Genomic DNA, 16,184 nt, shown 5'->3' on the forward strand with positions numbered 1-16,184 from the left:
TGCTTCTTCCTGTCAATATTACTTCGTTTTCATGTCCCCATATCTGTCTTCTCCTCAACATTCACCACAGTGAGGTCCTGGCTTGCCAAAAGAGCTGATCTGTTTTAATTAGTTAGTCTGCTGTGAGCGTTCTTTTTTTCCCTCTCCTTTATCCTTTCAGCATGGGAAGGACTTTTGATTTGTTAGAGCTGGTCCAAAGCCAGTGGATGAGGAGATAAAGTCTATTTCCTAAATTATTTTTTGCCAGTAGGATTGTCATCTCTATTTTCCTATTTTTTGGTGAAAGAATTATGGGGAGATACTGGTAAAGGTCCCCTTGAGCTTAGATCTGAAAATATTAGTGCTTTGAACCTTCACATATGGCAAGTTGAAAGTTTCACCCTGGGGATTAGGGTCTCCACCTCTCTCCTGCCAAGAACGCACATCTTTTCCAAAGCTGGATCTCAGCCTGACACATAAGGAGTTTGTAAAACTTTAGGTGAAATTAAAATGCAAACTGTGTCAAGCTCTTTGAAGAGCAGAAGTGGACAACAACTTGAGGGCCTAAGAAAGAATTCCCTGTTGGATTGTAGTTGCTTATTATGATACGATGATACAAAGGCATAATTTTTTTATACTTCATTTGGAAATAATTTCAAATTTATAAAAAGTTGCAAAAATAAAAAACAGTACAAAGAACACACATATGCTGTTTACCTAGATTCACATATTACTAACATTTTATCCTATCTGCTTATATACATCATGGTCCTTTACCATGAAGTACTTAGGGTATTTCAGTGTATATAGAGAAAGAGTCTCTATATACTATTTCTCCTCAGAGAAATAGTCTTATATAAACACAGTGCAGTCAACAACTTTATACATTTACATTGATATAGTGTTTTTATGTAATCTATTGTCCATATTCCAATTTTTTTCCATTGACTTTGTAAAGTCAATGTTATAAGCACTTTTTCCCCTCCAGTAATGGATCCAGTCTAGGGTCGTTTACGTGTCATGTCTCTAGCTTCTTTTAATCTGGAACACTTCCATAGCCTTTCTTTGTTTTTTATGATATTTTTGAAGAATACAGTCCCACCCAACCCCCCTTTTAAAAATAGAACATTCCTCATTTTGTGTTCGTCTGATGTTTCCATGTGATTAGATTGATGTTATATATGCTTGGCTGGAGTACTGTATAGGTGATGTTCTGTCTTTAGAGTATCACATCTGGAGGCACATGACATCCATCTGTCCCTCATTGGTGAGGTTAATTTTGATCACCCAGTCAAGATGTTGTCTGGTTTCTCCACTATATAATTACTGTTTATTTCTTTTTCCTCTTGCAACTAATAATCTGTGGGACACACCCTTAAGAGCCTCCAAATAGCCACTCTTCATCAAAATGTCCCCTAGATTTAGCATTCATTGATGATTTTTGCCTAACAATCTTTTTGATGATTTTTCCAACTCTAGCACTTGCTCCCCATTTACCAGTCTACAAGCAGAGGCCTCCCTTCTTCCCTGTTTATTTATTATTGGTATAGACTTATGAATTCCTGTTTTTTCAGTGGTTTGTTGTTCAGTATTGTATTTTATTATTTTGGTGCTCAAATTGTCCCAAATTTGGTCACTAGGGCCCCCCTTAATCTGACTACTGTGTCTTTGTGACATACTATCATCATTTTTTTGAACATTTTCTTTCCAGCATAACAGGATGTTCCAGGATGTTCTTGTACCTATTTTATTGGCATGGAGTCAACCATTTCTGTGAAGAATTCCTATTCCTTTTAATGGGGAATGGTATTAGAGACCAAGATCTCAGTGCTAGGTGTGCTACTGGGGTGTCTGCTTTTTCTGCCCTTTCTGCAGACAGAGTTAGGAAATGTCTGCATGTATATATACATATAGATACACACACATCTGTACTTAAACATATATATATATATACACATATATCTATATATACAAATACACACACTCCTGTATACTCAGATGTATATACACATATACCTATTTAAGAAATCATGAGTCCACACAACTCCCATTCCAAAACGTACAGGGTTCTTTCTTGTATTCCTCAATCCGTGTTTATATGTTCCTTCTCTACAATGAGAACCATGGTTCACAAGATCATCAACACATTTACTCAATACTATAATACATCTAAAAGAGTTTCAGAATTACTTCTTCCACACCACCATAATAAACACACCTACTAAAAAGAGTTCCAGATTTATTTGCAATATTCTCCACCATCCCACAAACACATCCTGACTGAGGATGTATATGGTGAGGGTGTATAGTCTGTGTTTACTTGGATTAGTTGTTTATTATCTTGTATTTCCTTCTGTTTTCTTTCTTTTGTCCTTCAGTGTGGTTATGGTATTTATTTGGAATATAATTAGATTCCATTTGTTTCATTTTAAAGGCATAACCTTTAAGATTATTTTTACTGACATTATTCACAGTCCCATGATCTCTTCTACTGTTTAATAGAATTAGTCATGATTAGAGTTTCTGGTGGAGCTTTCCAGAGCCCCATGTTAAATAAATATCCCCTCAGTGAGATGGGATAGATGTATCACAGGTAGTGTTGTATTAGAGGTCTATCCTGAAAAGCTAGTTGATCTTGGTATACTCAGGCAGCAAAGCCAGTTATATTACCTTTTCCCCCCTCTGAACATCTTATGGGGTCAAAATGGAATGTGATGTTTACAAAACATCTTTTTGAGAATTTACCAGCCATATGCCTGACATTGGAGATCAGAACTACATCATATGTATCTTGAAATCACTTAGGGCTGCTATTTAGCTAATATGCACCAGGACTACTGTACTGCTAGCTTCCATCATGACTAGTTGGCACCAGTACCATACTGGTTGTAAGATGTTTTGATCAATGTTCCTGGGAACACCCAAACAAGGTGTCCAGGGTGTGGATGTGTGTCAGGACCTTCCTGTGAGAACCACCTATTGGTTAATTTGAGGTTCTCTCTCTCTCTCTCTCTCTCTCTCCATTTCCTTGCTTCCTCCTCCAGACCAGCCCCCCCACCTTTATTTTTTCCTTGCAGGCTTCTCAAAGTCAACCTGCCAAGCCCAAGAAAGAAGCCAGTAATGAGTTTGTTAAAGATGTTTCCAAGAAGATAAACAGGAACACACGTGCTCGTGGGTGAGTACGAGGGTAGTCAGATGGCATTGTTTTATATGGTAAAGGAGAGGGTGTGACATCCTTTTGACTGCCTTTTGTCCCCATTGAGAACATTTTTAGTGAGCTACAGTGGTGAGTATTACATTAACTCCGGGTGCTTAGATGGACTAAATTGCTGAAGAATTATAGGCCTCATCTCACCACCACCCCCAATCTTTCTCTCTCTTTCTCTTTGCCCCTCTCCCTCACTCCCTCACTCCCTCACTCCCTCACTCCCTCACTCCCTCACTCCCTCTCTCCCTCCCCCTCCCCTCCCCCTCCCCCTCCCCCTCTTTCCCTCTGTCACCCACCCACATGGTGTGTGCATATTGAAAGAGCTGTTGTCATTGAGGAATTTGCCAAAAGTTCTTGTGCTCATCTTTCTCTATTTTAGTACTTCAGTCCTTGACTGAGCTACTCCGTGGTTGAGAGTGTGGATGCAACTTAACTTTTCAGGGGATTCTCAGCAGCTGGCTGATAGCTTGCCAGTCTGCTTATCCCATTAGAAACCTTAGGGGGAGGCTTGTTCCTTTTTACTGTAGAGAAATTACTATCTCCTTAGGCCAGAAATGTGTGTTGTCCGCTGTTATAGGGAACTGATCACAGGTTCTGCAAGTAGATAGGAGTATTCTCATCTAGGATCGGGAAAAGGATTTACTCCTAGGAAATCTTCTATTAGAAGAAGAGTTAGAAAGTGGAGTGAGACCTTTTTATATCCTCTCCTCATTCCAGTGGGAATTACTTCTTTCTGGAAGAATAGAATAGATCAGCTAGATAGCTATAACCCAGCTAAGCATGGGTTCCAAATGGTAAGGGGAAAAGTTTGGGGAACTCCTAAAAATTAACATGCCAGGTCCACAGGACACTTTGCTAATTACCCAGCAGAAAGAAATCATACCAGAAGATTAGCATTTAGCCCACTCAGTTTCTTGCTGAAATGAAATTCCTGGGATTTGCATGTGTATTTTGACCTTAATTCCCTGTGTTATTTTCTTTTGAATTTCTTTCACCATTCTGACTTTAGCAGGGAAATCCTCACAAAATGCCATAAACATTCTTGTCCTCATTCAGAGTTCAGTGAAATGGACCCTAATAATAGTGCTAGAGCTAATAGCTAACATCTATTGAGAGTTCACTGTAATCACACATTATTCTAAGTGGGTTTTTTTTTTGGTAACAGCTTTATTAAGATATAATTCACATACACAATTCACCCTCTTAAAATGTACAATTCAATGGTTTTTAGTATATTCACAGAGTTATGCAGCCATCACCACAGTGAATTTTAGGATGTTTTCATCAACCCCAAAAGGAACTCTACCTTTAGCTACCACCTCTCAGTCCTCCCCATCTGTAGGCAACCACTAGTCTACTTTCTGTCTCTATAGATTTATCCATACTGGACGTTTCCCAGAAATGGAATTGTACAATGTGTCGTCTTTTGTATCTGGCTTCTTTCACTCAGCATGATGTTTGAGGGTTCATCCATGTTGTAGCAGGTATTAGTACTTCATCCTCTTTTATTGCCAAATAATATTCCATTGTATGAATGTACCATATTTTGTCTATCCATTCATCAGTTGATGAACGTTTGAATTGTTTACACCTTTTGGTTGTTGTGAATAGTGCTGCTGTGAACACCTGTGTACAAATTTTTGTTTGAACACCTGTTTTTAATTCTTTTGCATATGTAACTAGAAATTGCTGGGTCATATGGTAATTCTATGTTGAACTCATTGGGGAACTGCCAAACTGTATTCCATAGTGGTTGCACTATCTTACATTCCTACCAGCAGTGGATGAGGGTTTTGAATTTTCCACATCCTTGCCATTTTCTGGGTTTTTTGTTTGTTTGTTTTTTAAATGGCCTTTCTAGTGAGTGTGGGATGGTATCTCATTGTGGTTTAGATTTGCAGTTCTCTGATGACTAATGATTTGGGAATCTTTCATGTGCTTATTGGCCACTTGCATATCTTCTTTGGAGGAATGTCTATTCAGATCCTTTGCTGATTTAAAATATTTGGTTATTGATCATTTCATTATTGAGTTGTAAGAATTCTTTATATAGTTTAGATACAAGTCCCTGATCAGATATATGATTAGCAAGTACTTTTCCTCCATTCTGTAGGTCTTTTCATTTTCTTCTTGGTGTTCCTTGAGGCATAAATGTTTTTAATTGTAATGAAATCCAATTTATTCTTTTGTTGCTTATGCTTTTGGTATCATAATCTAAGAAACCATTGCCAAATCCAAGGTTATGAACATTTACTTTTAAGATTTTTTTCTTTTTAGAGTTTAAAATTTTTAGCTCTTAACTTAGATTGTTGATTCATTTTGAGTTAATTTTTATTGTTGGTGTATGTTAGGGGTTTAACTTCATTGTTTTGCATGTATTGATAGATATCCAATTGCCTCGGCACCATTTATTGAAAAGACTAATCTTTCTCCACTTAATTGTCTTGGCACCCTTGTTGAAAATCAGCTGACTGTACATGTGTTTATTTCTGAACTCTCAATTTTATTCCATTGACCTACGTGTCTTTCATTATGCCAGTACTATGGTATCTTGATTATTGTTGTTCTGTAGTGTGTTTTGAAATTGGGAAGTGTGATCCCTCCAACGTTGTTCCTCTTTTTCAAGATTGTTTTGGCTCTTCTGGGTTCCCTGCAATTCCATATAAGTTTTAGAATCAGCTTGTCAATTTCTACTAATAAGCCAGCTGGGATTCTTATAGAAGTTGCCTTGAACCTGTAAATCAATTTGGGGAGTATTACCATCTTAATACTAAGTCCAGGAACATGGGATGTCTTTTCATTTATTTAGATCTTTAATTTCTTTTAACATTTTTTTGTACTTTTCAGAGTATAAATTTCTCACCTCTTTTATTAAATTTATTTCTAAGCATTTTATTCTTCTTGATTCTATTGTAAATGGAATTGTTTTCATAATTTCATTTTCATGTTGTTCATTGCAAGGATATAGAAATACATGTGATTTCTGTATATTGATCTTGAATCATAGAACTTTGCTGAACTTGTATATTAGTTCTAATAGTATTTGTGTGTGGGTTCCTTAGGATTTTCTATGTATAAGACTATGTCATCTGCTAATATAAGTAGTTTTACTTCTTCCTTTCCAATCTAGATCCCTTTTATTTTATTTTCTTGCCTAATTGCTTCAGGCAACCACCAACCTATTTTCTGTTATGGATATACCCCTATGGATATGTCTCCTCTGGATGTTTCATATAAAAGGAATCATATAATATCTAGTCTTTTGAAGGTACTTACTCTTGTTCAGACTGATCATATTTACCTTTAATTCTCTCCCTTTTCTTATTCTGATTTCTAGTCATCCAGAGATTTGGTCACACCAGGTTAGTCACTCTGATTGGATATGCAGTCCTATTCAAAACAAAGCTTTGCATCTGACACATGTGAACAAATGTTTATTTTGGTCTTTTTTATTATCTCCACTAGGAAAGCATCTTGTGAATAGCCTAGAGTGAAAGGAATATGGTTAGATACCATGAACAATAAGTACCAGCCCAACTTTCTCTTATAAGCCTTTTATAAGCCTCTCTCTTATAATCCTCTCTCATAAGCCTTTAAACAATATTAATTTCAACCTGAATTTTATCAGATGCCTGGTGCTGATAGACAAAGACAGATAAATGCAGCTAGTGAGGGAGACATATATAAGCCAGTCACTCATACAATGTGGTAAGTATTATAATAAAAGCCTTTGTATATAAATAAAGTTAATAAATCATATATGAGAAAGCATAAATAACATGGATTTCAGGGGAAATTTTTTGGAAAAGTATGGGGACCTAGGTCATAGAAACTATACTGTGTGCTACTTAGTTGATTTACTATGGTACCCATTGATTTTTACCCTCTAGTCTGTCTCTTGGGGTTGAAGCCCTTTCCACTTCCATACATTTAGTAAGTAGAGTGACAAAACGAGATGGTAGGTGAGGATTCTAGGAACTACATTCTTCTTACCCAGACATTGTTTCCTTTACAGGTATAATAAGCTGGAACTCTCACCAGTAGTAGTCTCAACCACCATGGTACCAAATATTATAGATAAACCATTCATTCTGGAGATATCTACCAGCTCCAAGACACCCACTACTGAGGAGGCATCTCTTTTCAAAAAGCCATTCATTTTAAAAGAGGAACCCACTACTGAGGATACAATCCTCATCAAGGGGTCATTAAAGAAGAGCACAAATCAGAGGGAGGTGTCCCTCTTAGAGAAGCCACTATCCTTGCAGGATGAGACTGACAGTGATGTTGTAGAGCCAGTGACTTTTGGGGAGAAGCATAAAACTGAGAAGGCAGCCATCAACAAGAGTACATTATCTTTAAAGAATATGTGCACACATCAGGGGAAGCAGTCCTGCACGAGGGAGGAGTTGGCATTGCAGGACATCAGTGTTGAAGAGGATTCTTTCTTTATGGAGCCCATAAACTTTAGGAAGAAGCCTAAAACTGAGGAGGCAACCCCCACCAAGAAGCTGTTATCTTTAAAGAAAAAGTGTACCACTCAGGGGAAGATGTCCTGTATGAAGAAGCCACTAGTATTGCAGAAGATCACCTCTGAAGAGAAGTCACTCGCTAAGGAGCTGTTGTCTTTTAAGAGAAAGCCTACCACTGAGAAGGAGTGCCTTTTCCAGGAGCCATCTGCATTGCCAAAGAAGCACACCACTGAACAAGAGGTGTCCATCTTGAAGAAATCATTGGCCTTTCAGGAGAAGATCGACACTGAAGAGGATTCTGTCTTTAAGGAACCATTGGCTTTTAAGAAACAACCTACCACAGTGGAGACAACCTTCACCACAAGGCCATTATCTTTAAAGAAGAAGTGCACTACTCAGGGGAAGATAGCCCACTTGAAGAAGCCATTAGTATTGCAGAAGACCATCTCTGGAGAGAAGGCACTTATCAAGGAGTCATTGTCCTTTAAAAAGAAGCCTACCACTAAGGAGGAGTCCCTCTTCCAGGAGCTATCTGTGTTGCAAGAGAAGCACACCACTGATGGGGAAGTTACCCTTTTGAAGAAGCCAGAGGCATTGCAGGAGAAAAAGGATGGCGAAGATGAATTTCTTATGGAGCCAATTTCCTCAAGGAAGAAGCATACTACTAAGGAGGCAACCCTTTCCAAGAAGCCATTACCTTTAAAGAAGAAGCATACTACTCGGGGGAAGAGGTACCGCTTGAAGAAGCCACTAGTATTACAGAAGACCACCTCTGAAGAGAAGTCACTCATTAAGGAGCCGTTATCCCTTAAGAAGAAGCCTACCACTAAGGAGTCCCTTTTCCAAGAGCCATCAGCATTGCAGGAGAGGCACACCACTCGGGAGGAGTTGTCCATCTTGGAGAAGCCGTTGGTCTTGCGGAAGACTCCAACTGCGGAGGAGTCCCTTTTAAGGGAGCCTTTGGCTTTTAACAAGAAGCGTACCATTGAGGAGGCAACCTCCTCTAATAAGCTGTTGTCTTTAAAGAAGAAGTGTACCAGTCAGGGTAAGGTGTCCTGTTTGACCAAGCCACTAGTATTGCAGACCATTTCTGAAGAGAAGTCACTCATTAAGGAGCCATTATCCTTTAAAAAAAAGCCTACCACTGAGGAGGAGTCCCTCTTGAAGAAACCATCTGCACTGCAAGAGAAGCACACCATTCAGGGGGATGTGGTCCTCTTAAAGAAGCTATGGGCATTGCAGGAGAATATAGACAGTAAAGATGAATTTCTTATGGATCCAGTGTCATTTAGGAAGAAACATACCACAGATGTGGCAATCTCTACCAAGGAGTCATTATCTTTAAAGAAGAAAAAGTGTACCACTCAAATGATGATGCCTATCTTCCAAGAACAGTTGGACTTGCAGAATATGATTGGTGAAGGTGAGGACTCCTCCTTTATGGAGCCAATGTCATTTAGGAAGAAGTCTTCAACTGATGAGACAATTCTAACCAAGACACCGGTATCTTTAAAAAAGAGGCAAATCACTCAGGGGAAGACGTTCCTCTTAAAGAAGCCACTGGTCATAGAGAAGACTACCTCTGAAGAGGAGTCACTCTTTAAGGAGCTGTTGCCCTTTAAAAAAAAGTCTACAACTGAAGAGTTCCTCTTCCAGGATCCATCTGTACTGAAAGAGAGGCACACCACTCTGCAAGAGGTGTCCCTCTCAAAGAAACCATTGGCCTTGCAGGAGAATATCACCACTGAAGAAGAATCATATATTAAGGAGCCATTGACCTTGGAGGAGAGGTCTACCACTGAGGAGGAATTCCCCTTTCAGGAGCCATTTTCACTGCATGTTAAACCTACCAACAAAGATGAGTCCCTCTTCAGGAAGTCTTTTGCCTTGCAGAAGAAGACTGATAACAAAGAGGACTCCTTGAAGGCACTGTTGGCTTTGCAGGACAAAAGCACCACTGAAGAGGAATTCCTTTTCAAGAAACCGTTGGTTCTGAAGGAAGAGCTCTCCACTGAGGTGGCAGTGAGCATAGAGGGGCAATTATCTTTAAAGAAGAAGCCCACTGCTCAGGGGGAGGTGTTCCTCTTGAAAAAGCAGTTGGCCTTGCAAGAAAACATCACCATTGAAGAGGAGTCCCTAATTAAGCAGCCACAGGCCTTGCAGGAGAAGCCCAGCATTGAAAAGGAGACCATCCTGAGGGAGTCCTTGACCTTGCAGGAGAATCTCACAATTGAGGAGGAGACTATCCTGAAGGAGCCCCTGGCCTTGCAGGAGAATCCCAGCATTGAGAAGGAAATCGTCTTGAGGGAGTCCTTGGCCTTGCAGGAGAAGCCCACGAGTGAGAAAGAGACCCTCTTCGAGGAGCCCTTGGCCTTGCAGGAGAATCCCACAATTGAGGAGGAGCCTATCCTGAAGGAGCACTTGGCCTTGCAGGAGAAGCCCAGCAGTGAGAAAGACTTGTCTTCCAAGGAGCCATTGGCCTTGCAGAAGAATCTCACTCACAAAGAAGACACCTTTATCAAAGATTTCATCATCCTCCAAGTTGAAACCAGCCCACATGTGTCTACCACTGCCCCTGACTCTAGAACAGGCTTGTCCAGCACTGTCACCATGTCCAGTGTGGGCAAGTTCAGTACCACAAGCCAGTCCAGTACTTGTGAATCCAGTTCCAATGAACCTTTCTCATCTCAGGACAAGAGATCAGAGAAGGAGGTATTCTGCTTTCTTTCTTCTTAAATTAGATGAAGTGTTCTTTGTTGTCCTGGAGGTGGCTGCTAGCAAAGAGATTTTTTTTGCCTTCCTAAGCAATTGGTATTAAATCAAGTTGGCCTTGTGGAATCTCTTGACTTTGTGATTGGCGTAGTGATGTACCTGAGCAATTAGAAAGTATTTATTCCAGGAATACCCCCCAAGGGTCTGGAATACTGTGTGTGTGTGTGTGTGTGTGTGTGTGTGTGTGTGTGTGTGTATATTATATACATATATATATAATATATATATATGTATGTATATATATGCTTTTCAGTAGTGGCTAGACAATTTCTTTCAGGAAATTGCCTTTCTTAGTAATTGCAGTCTGCATTACATTGGATCTTAGCTAAAGATGGATTAAGTTCACAGAGGCATCTTCCAAGGAAGATGGTTTTTAAGTTGTAAATTGGAAGGACTAAGGGATGAAATTTGGCAAGCAGAAGAAGAAAGACCCCTCTTGTAGGCAGAACAACCTGGTTAAATGTGTAGAAGGGAGGAAAAGGCTAACAAGAAGATGAACTGGGCCAGATCAAAGCACTGAGACATAACAAGGGACCTAAGAAGACAGGTGACATAATTTGAAAGAGTAAGACAAGAATGTCTTTCTTGGAGAATCTTGAGTTTACCTGTAAAAATAGTGTCTGTTTCTTAGGGCAGAGCCGGTATGTACAGGAGGACTAAGCATTTCTTGGTTACTCAACAGTATGAGGATTACAGGGCCAAGGGGTGCTCTGTTATGGCCCAGGACATATAAGGCTTGAGGAACCTTAGGAGGAGATGACAGTGGGAAGAAAGGAGTCATTTTTTATGTATGTGTGCTAAGCTTTCCTTGGAATCTTTCTCTTAATATGTCTTTCTGGTGATTTCCAAGCAGATGACCCCACTGGAGGATATTGACAAGGACCACAGTGATCCATTTTTCAACTCAATATATGCTAAGGATATCTTCAGTTACATGAAGGAGAGAGAGGTGTGTAGGTGGTGAGGGTGAGGGGCAATGATTTCCAGTTCTCATTTTCTCATCACACATCCTTCAAATGCAAGTTTAAAGGGGAGGTAATAATGATGATGAAAACAATATTAGCAGCAACTGACATCTACTGGTAGCATACTATGAGTTAAACATTGTGCTAAGGGATTTATAAACATTATCTTGTTTAATTTTCCCAATAACTTCATGATGGTAGGTATTATTATCTCCTTTTTATAGTTGGAGGAAACTGCTCAGTCAACACAAATAGTATGTGGTAGATCTGGGATATGAACTAAAGTCTAATTACCTTGGAGACCATAAGCCTACACCTCTAATTGTTGAGGAGCTAATCTCAGACACAAAAATTGTCAAGCGGGCTCTTTCTGAGTGACTGCTCTTAGGGATCTTTTCCTTTCTCTGTGCAAGTTTCTGGCATCATATGTAAAACCAGACCTTTTATTCCAGCTCTCCAACCTGGTGAAATTTTCTTTCTCCTTTGAAATCTGCCAGTCTCTTTTACCACTAATATTCATCAATTCCAGATTTTCTTCTGTCTCTCAGTGGAACAGATGGGACCAAGGTTATCTACTAACTAGAATTTTAGCAAGCCATGCATAAGAGGAAAGATGAATATCTCATCTTCTCTCTAGAGACACAGCAATAGATTAACTGACTCCAGTGCCTGTACTTTTTCTAGTATACCTTGGAGGAAGCAAGAGATTACTATACTAAAAGTGCAGGCCTTAGCTCAGCAGTATTGGTTTCACTGGGGATCTTATGGGAGATTGGGATTGACATATATATTGACATATATACACTAACTAAAATCAATAACATAAGAACGTGCTATATAAAAAAATAAATAAAATAAAATTAAAAAAAGATATGCAGAAACCTAGCCTCACCCCAAACCTTCTAAATTAGAATGTGAATTTTAAAGATCCTCAAGTATCTTTCACATATGCATGTTAAAGTTTGAGAAGGACTCCTCTACACAGCCTGGTATTGTGCTTTAGACTGAATTGCAAAGAAGGGGCAGAATCTCTTTGGTATTCATCTATAGTCATAGGTGTATTCCTGCCCATATTCCATATTCTCCTGGACTCCTCGCTATCCACCCTGACACTTAAATATCATGTGTGTCCATTTCCTAAGGATAACTGAAACTTGTCTGGAAAAGGATACTTTTATCTGCCCCTATCTGATACCAGCTGAAAATAATGATTTAGAACCCTGAGGAAATTACTTAGGTTACAATTTTTTTCTGAGATATTAGTTGCAAATATTTTTTCCCAAGTTACAATTTTTGAACTACAGGAAGAGTTTATTTGTTAACACTTCTTTCTTCTTGCTGCCAGGAAAAGTTCATACTTAAAAAATACATGACCAGGCAGAATGATATCAACAGTGACATGAGGGCCATTCTCGTGGACTGGTTGGTGGAGGTGCAGGTAAGCCTGACAACTGCTGCCTTAAGGGGCTGATATTCTCTTTATCAATTATTCATTCAGCATTGCCAGGTCCCAAACGTAGTAAAAATTTTCTGGGTCTACAGAGCTGAATAAGCCATGATTCCTGCCCTCAGGGAGCTTATGACCTAGGGGACAAGATAAGACAAGCAGGCAGATAAGAACAATACAAAGTAGCATATACTAAGTACTATAAGAATGTTATTAATAAGACACTCGGAGAACCCAGTGGAAGGAGAGAGATTTCTAGAAAAGGCAATGATGGTATGTCAGTTTAATCATTCTCAAAATCCTGTAAAAGTATATCTTGTGATTTGGATAGGGGTTAGTGACAAAGTCTCTCAAGCTTTGGATGGGATGGGTAATAGGAAGGACATTGTAGCCCCAAACAGGGCAGATGGCTGTTTGTTGAGGGTTGGATGTTGAGGGAATGTTGTTATGAATACTTAATTATCACTTTATACTAACAAAGGTAGTCCAGAATAGTACCTGGACGTAGTAGGTGTCAATAAATATTTGTTGAATGAATGGAATTGAAAGGATTGCTGTGGAGTTTGCAAGGAAATATAAAGCATAGTATATGCCCAGCAGAGGCTTACTATATAATTGGGAAGAAAATGTAATATAGTTTAATATCCTTTAAGTACCAGAGTAATGGTTCAGGCTCACTTTGGAGTGACAGACCAGGGAAATGTGGTAGACATGGTATATTTGAACATCAGCAAAGCATGAAAATGTCATCTTATGGAAATGATGCAAAATAGTAAATTAGATAAGAGTAGAATTTGAGTAAATCTTAAATAAGTAAAATTGATCACAAAGATTGCTGATCATTACCAAGCAAGAAAGAGATTTCTAGTAGACTGCCAGTGGACTTTGTTCTGATCAATATTTTTATAAGTGATGTAGATGAGAACAGAGAAGATCATCTCATCAAATTCACAGATGGCATGAAACTGGGAGTAGGGGTAGGAAATAAATGGATAACAGATAAAATATCTCTAGCAGCTGGAATGATGAACTGAATCTTTTAATAAAAAAGTTTTGTTATTTTTATTGCACAAAATTCATAATTATTATAGCAAAGTAAGAAATTATAATTACTTATGATCCCACAACGTACAAACAGTGTTAACATTTGTGTATGTTTATTATCCCCCGCTTTTTTTTTAACATCTTTATTGGAGTATAATTGCTTTACATTGTTGTGTTAGTTGCTGCTGTATAACAGAGTGAATCAGCTATATGTATACATATATCCCCATATCCCCTCCCTCTTGCATCTCCCTCCCACCCTCCCTATCCCACCCCTCTAGGTGGTCACAAAGCATTGAGCTAATCTCCCTGTGCGATGCAGCTGCTTCCCACTAGTTATCTGTTTTACATTTGGTAGTGTATATATGTCAGTGCCACTCTCTCACTTCGTCTCAGCTTACCCTTCCCCCTCCCCGTGTCCTTAAGTCCATTCTCTACGTCTGCATCTTTCTTTTTCGGTACACAGGCCTCTCACCGTTGTGGCCCTTCCTGTTGCGGAGCACAGGCTCCGGACACGCAGGCTCAGCGGCCATGGCTCACAGGCCCAGCCGCTCCACGGCACGTGGGATCTTCCCTGACCGGGGCACGAACCCGCGTCCCCTGCATCAGCAGGCGGACTCTCAACCACTGCACCACCAGGGAAGCCCTATGTCTGCATCTTTATTCCTGTCCTGGCCCTAGGATGTTCAGAACCAATTTTTTTTTTAAGATTCCATATATATGTGTTAGCATACGGTATTTGTTTTTCTCTTTTTGACCTTTGTAACATTTTGGGATTGACTTTTATCACTCACCATAATTCCCTTGAGGTCTGTCCAAGTTGTGTGTATCAATAGTTCATTCCTTTTTATTGCTGAGTAGTATTCCATGGTATGGATGTACCAAGGTTAGTTTAACCCTTCACCCATTGAAGGCCATTTGGGTTGTTTCCAGTTTCTGAGACTGTGAAAAGAACATCTATAAACATTAATTTACAGGGTTTTATGTGAATATAAGTTTTCATTCCTAACATCAATACCCAGGAATGGGATTGCTGTGTCATATGATAAATGTATGTTTAACTTAATGAGAAAGTGCTACAGAGTGACTGTATCATCTTGCACTCTCACCTGCAGTGTATGAGAGTTCTAGCTGCTCTGAATTCCTGGTCAGCACTGGGTATTTTTTTTTAAACTTTAGCCATATAGATGTGTAGAGGAATCTCACCGTAGTTCTAATTTGCATTTGCTAATGATGTTGAACATCATACTTGTCATCTGTATATCCTTTTTGATGAAGTGTCTGTGTCTTTTGCCCAGTTTTAAATTGGGTAGTTTATTTTCTTTGTGTCAAGTTATGAGAGTTCTTTACATGTTCTGGATGCAAATCCTTTGTTGGATGTGTGATTTACAAACATATCCTACCAGTCTGTAGTCTTTTGATTCTTTTATCTGTGTCTTTCACAGAGCAAAAATTTCTGATTTTGATAGTCCAGTTTTTCGATGTTTTCTGTATGGATTGCAATTTTTGTGTCATATCTAAGAACTCTGCTTAAACCTAGGTCATGAATATTTTCTCCCATATTTTATCTAAAAATTTTATAGCTTTAACATTAAATCTATAATTCATTTTGAGTTAATTTTTATATAAGGTATGCAGGTTTTGAAATCAAGTTTCATTGTTTTGCATATGGATGTCTAATTGTTCTAATACCATTTGTGGAAAAATATACTTTCTCCAGTAAATTGCTTTTGCACCTTTGCCAAAAATCTGTTTGCCTTATTTGTGTGGGTCTATTTCTATACTTTTTTTAAATATTCTGTTTCATTGATCTGTGTCTATCCCTTTGCCAGTATTGCAGCCTTTATTTCTATAGTTTTATAGTAAGTCTTAAAACGAGGTAACATGATTCTTCCAACCCTATTCTGTCTTTTTTTTCAAAATTGTTTTAGCTATTCTAGTGTCTTAGCCTTTCTAGACAAATTTTAGAATCAGTTTGTCTATATCTACTAAAAAATCCCGCTGAGGATTTGATTGGAATTGAATTACATCTTGTGCAGAAAAGAGTTAACATAACAGGCATGATGCTACTAGCCTTAGAAAGGCCTGTTTGCAAGGTTGCCCTTTGGCTGGCATCTGGGAACTTGATTGGTAAGCAGTTCCCTACACTGCTGTAAAATTCTCCCCTAATGATAACTGTGCCTAAACTCTTTGTGCAAACACTATGGTTTATTCTGAACACCTGCTTTCCTTCTGCGAGTCTGGAACTTTGGTCCATGTTAGGTAGAGTGTTTATGTGACCAGCTCCCAGTAAAATG

General features: G+C 38.9%; 1 protein-coding gene across 1 annotated transcript in view; it reads left to right on the forward strand.

Annotated features, from left to right (window-relative positions):
• The window catches only part of CCNB3 (cyclin B3), a gene marked incomplete at its 5' end in the record, with an annotated part of 51,013 nt that overhangs the window by 12,175 nt on the left and 22,654 nt on the right, over positions 1 to 16,184 (forward strand). The window contains 4 exons of the mRNA XM_082682048.1: positions 3,057 to 3,154; positions 7,203 to 10,371; positions 11,285 to 11,380; positions 12,742 to 12,834. Of these exons, the coding sequence (XP_082538174.1) occupies positions 3,057 to 3,154; positions 7,203 to 10,371; positions 11,285 to 11,380; positions 12,742 to 12,834 (3,456 nt within the window). The remainder of the gene's footprint in view (positions 1 to 3,056; positions 3,155 to 7,202; positions 10,372 to 11,284; positions 11,381 to 12,741; positions 12,835 to 16,184) is intronic.

The sequence above is a fragment of the Grampus griseus genome (genome assembly GCF_964374135.1).
Source record: "Grampus griseus genome assembly, chromosome: X".
Classification (NCBI taxonomy): domain Eukaryota; kingdom Metazoa; phylum Chordata; class Mammalia; order Artiodactyla; family Delphinidae; genus Grampus; species Grampus griseus.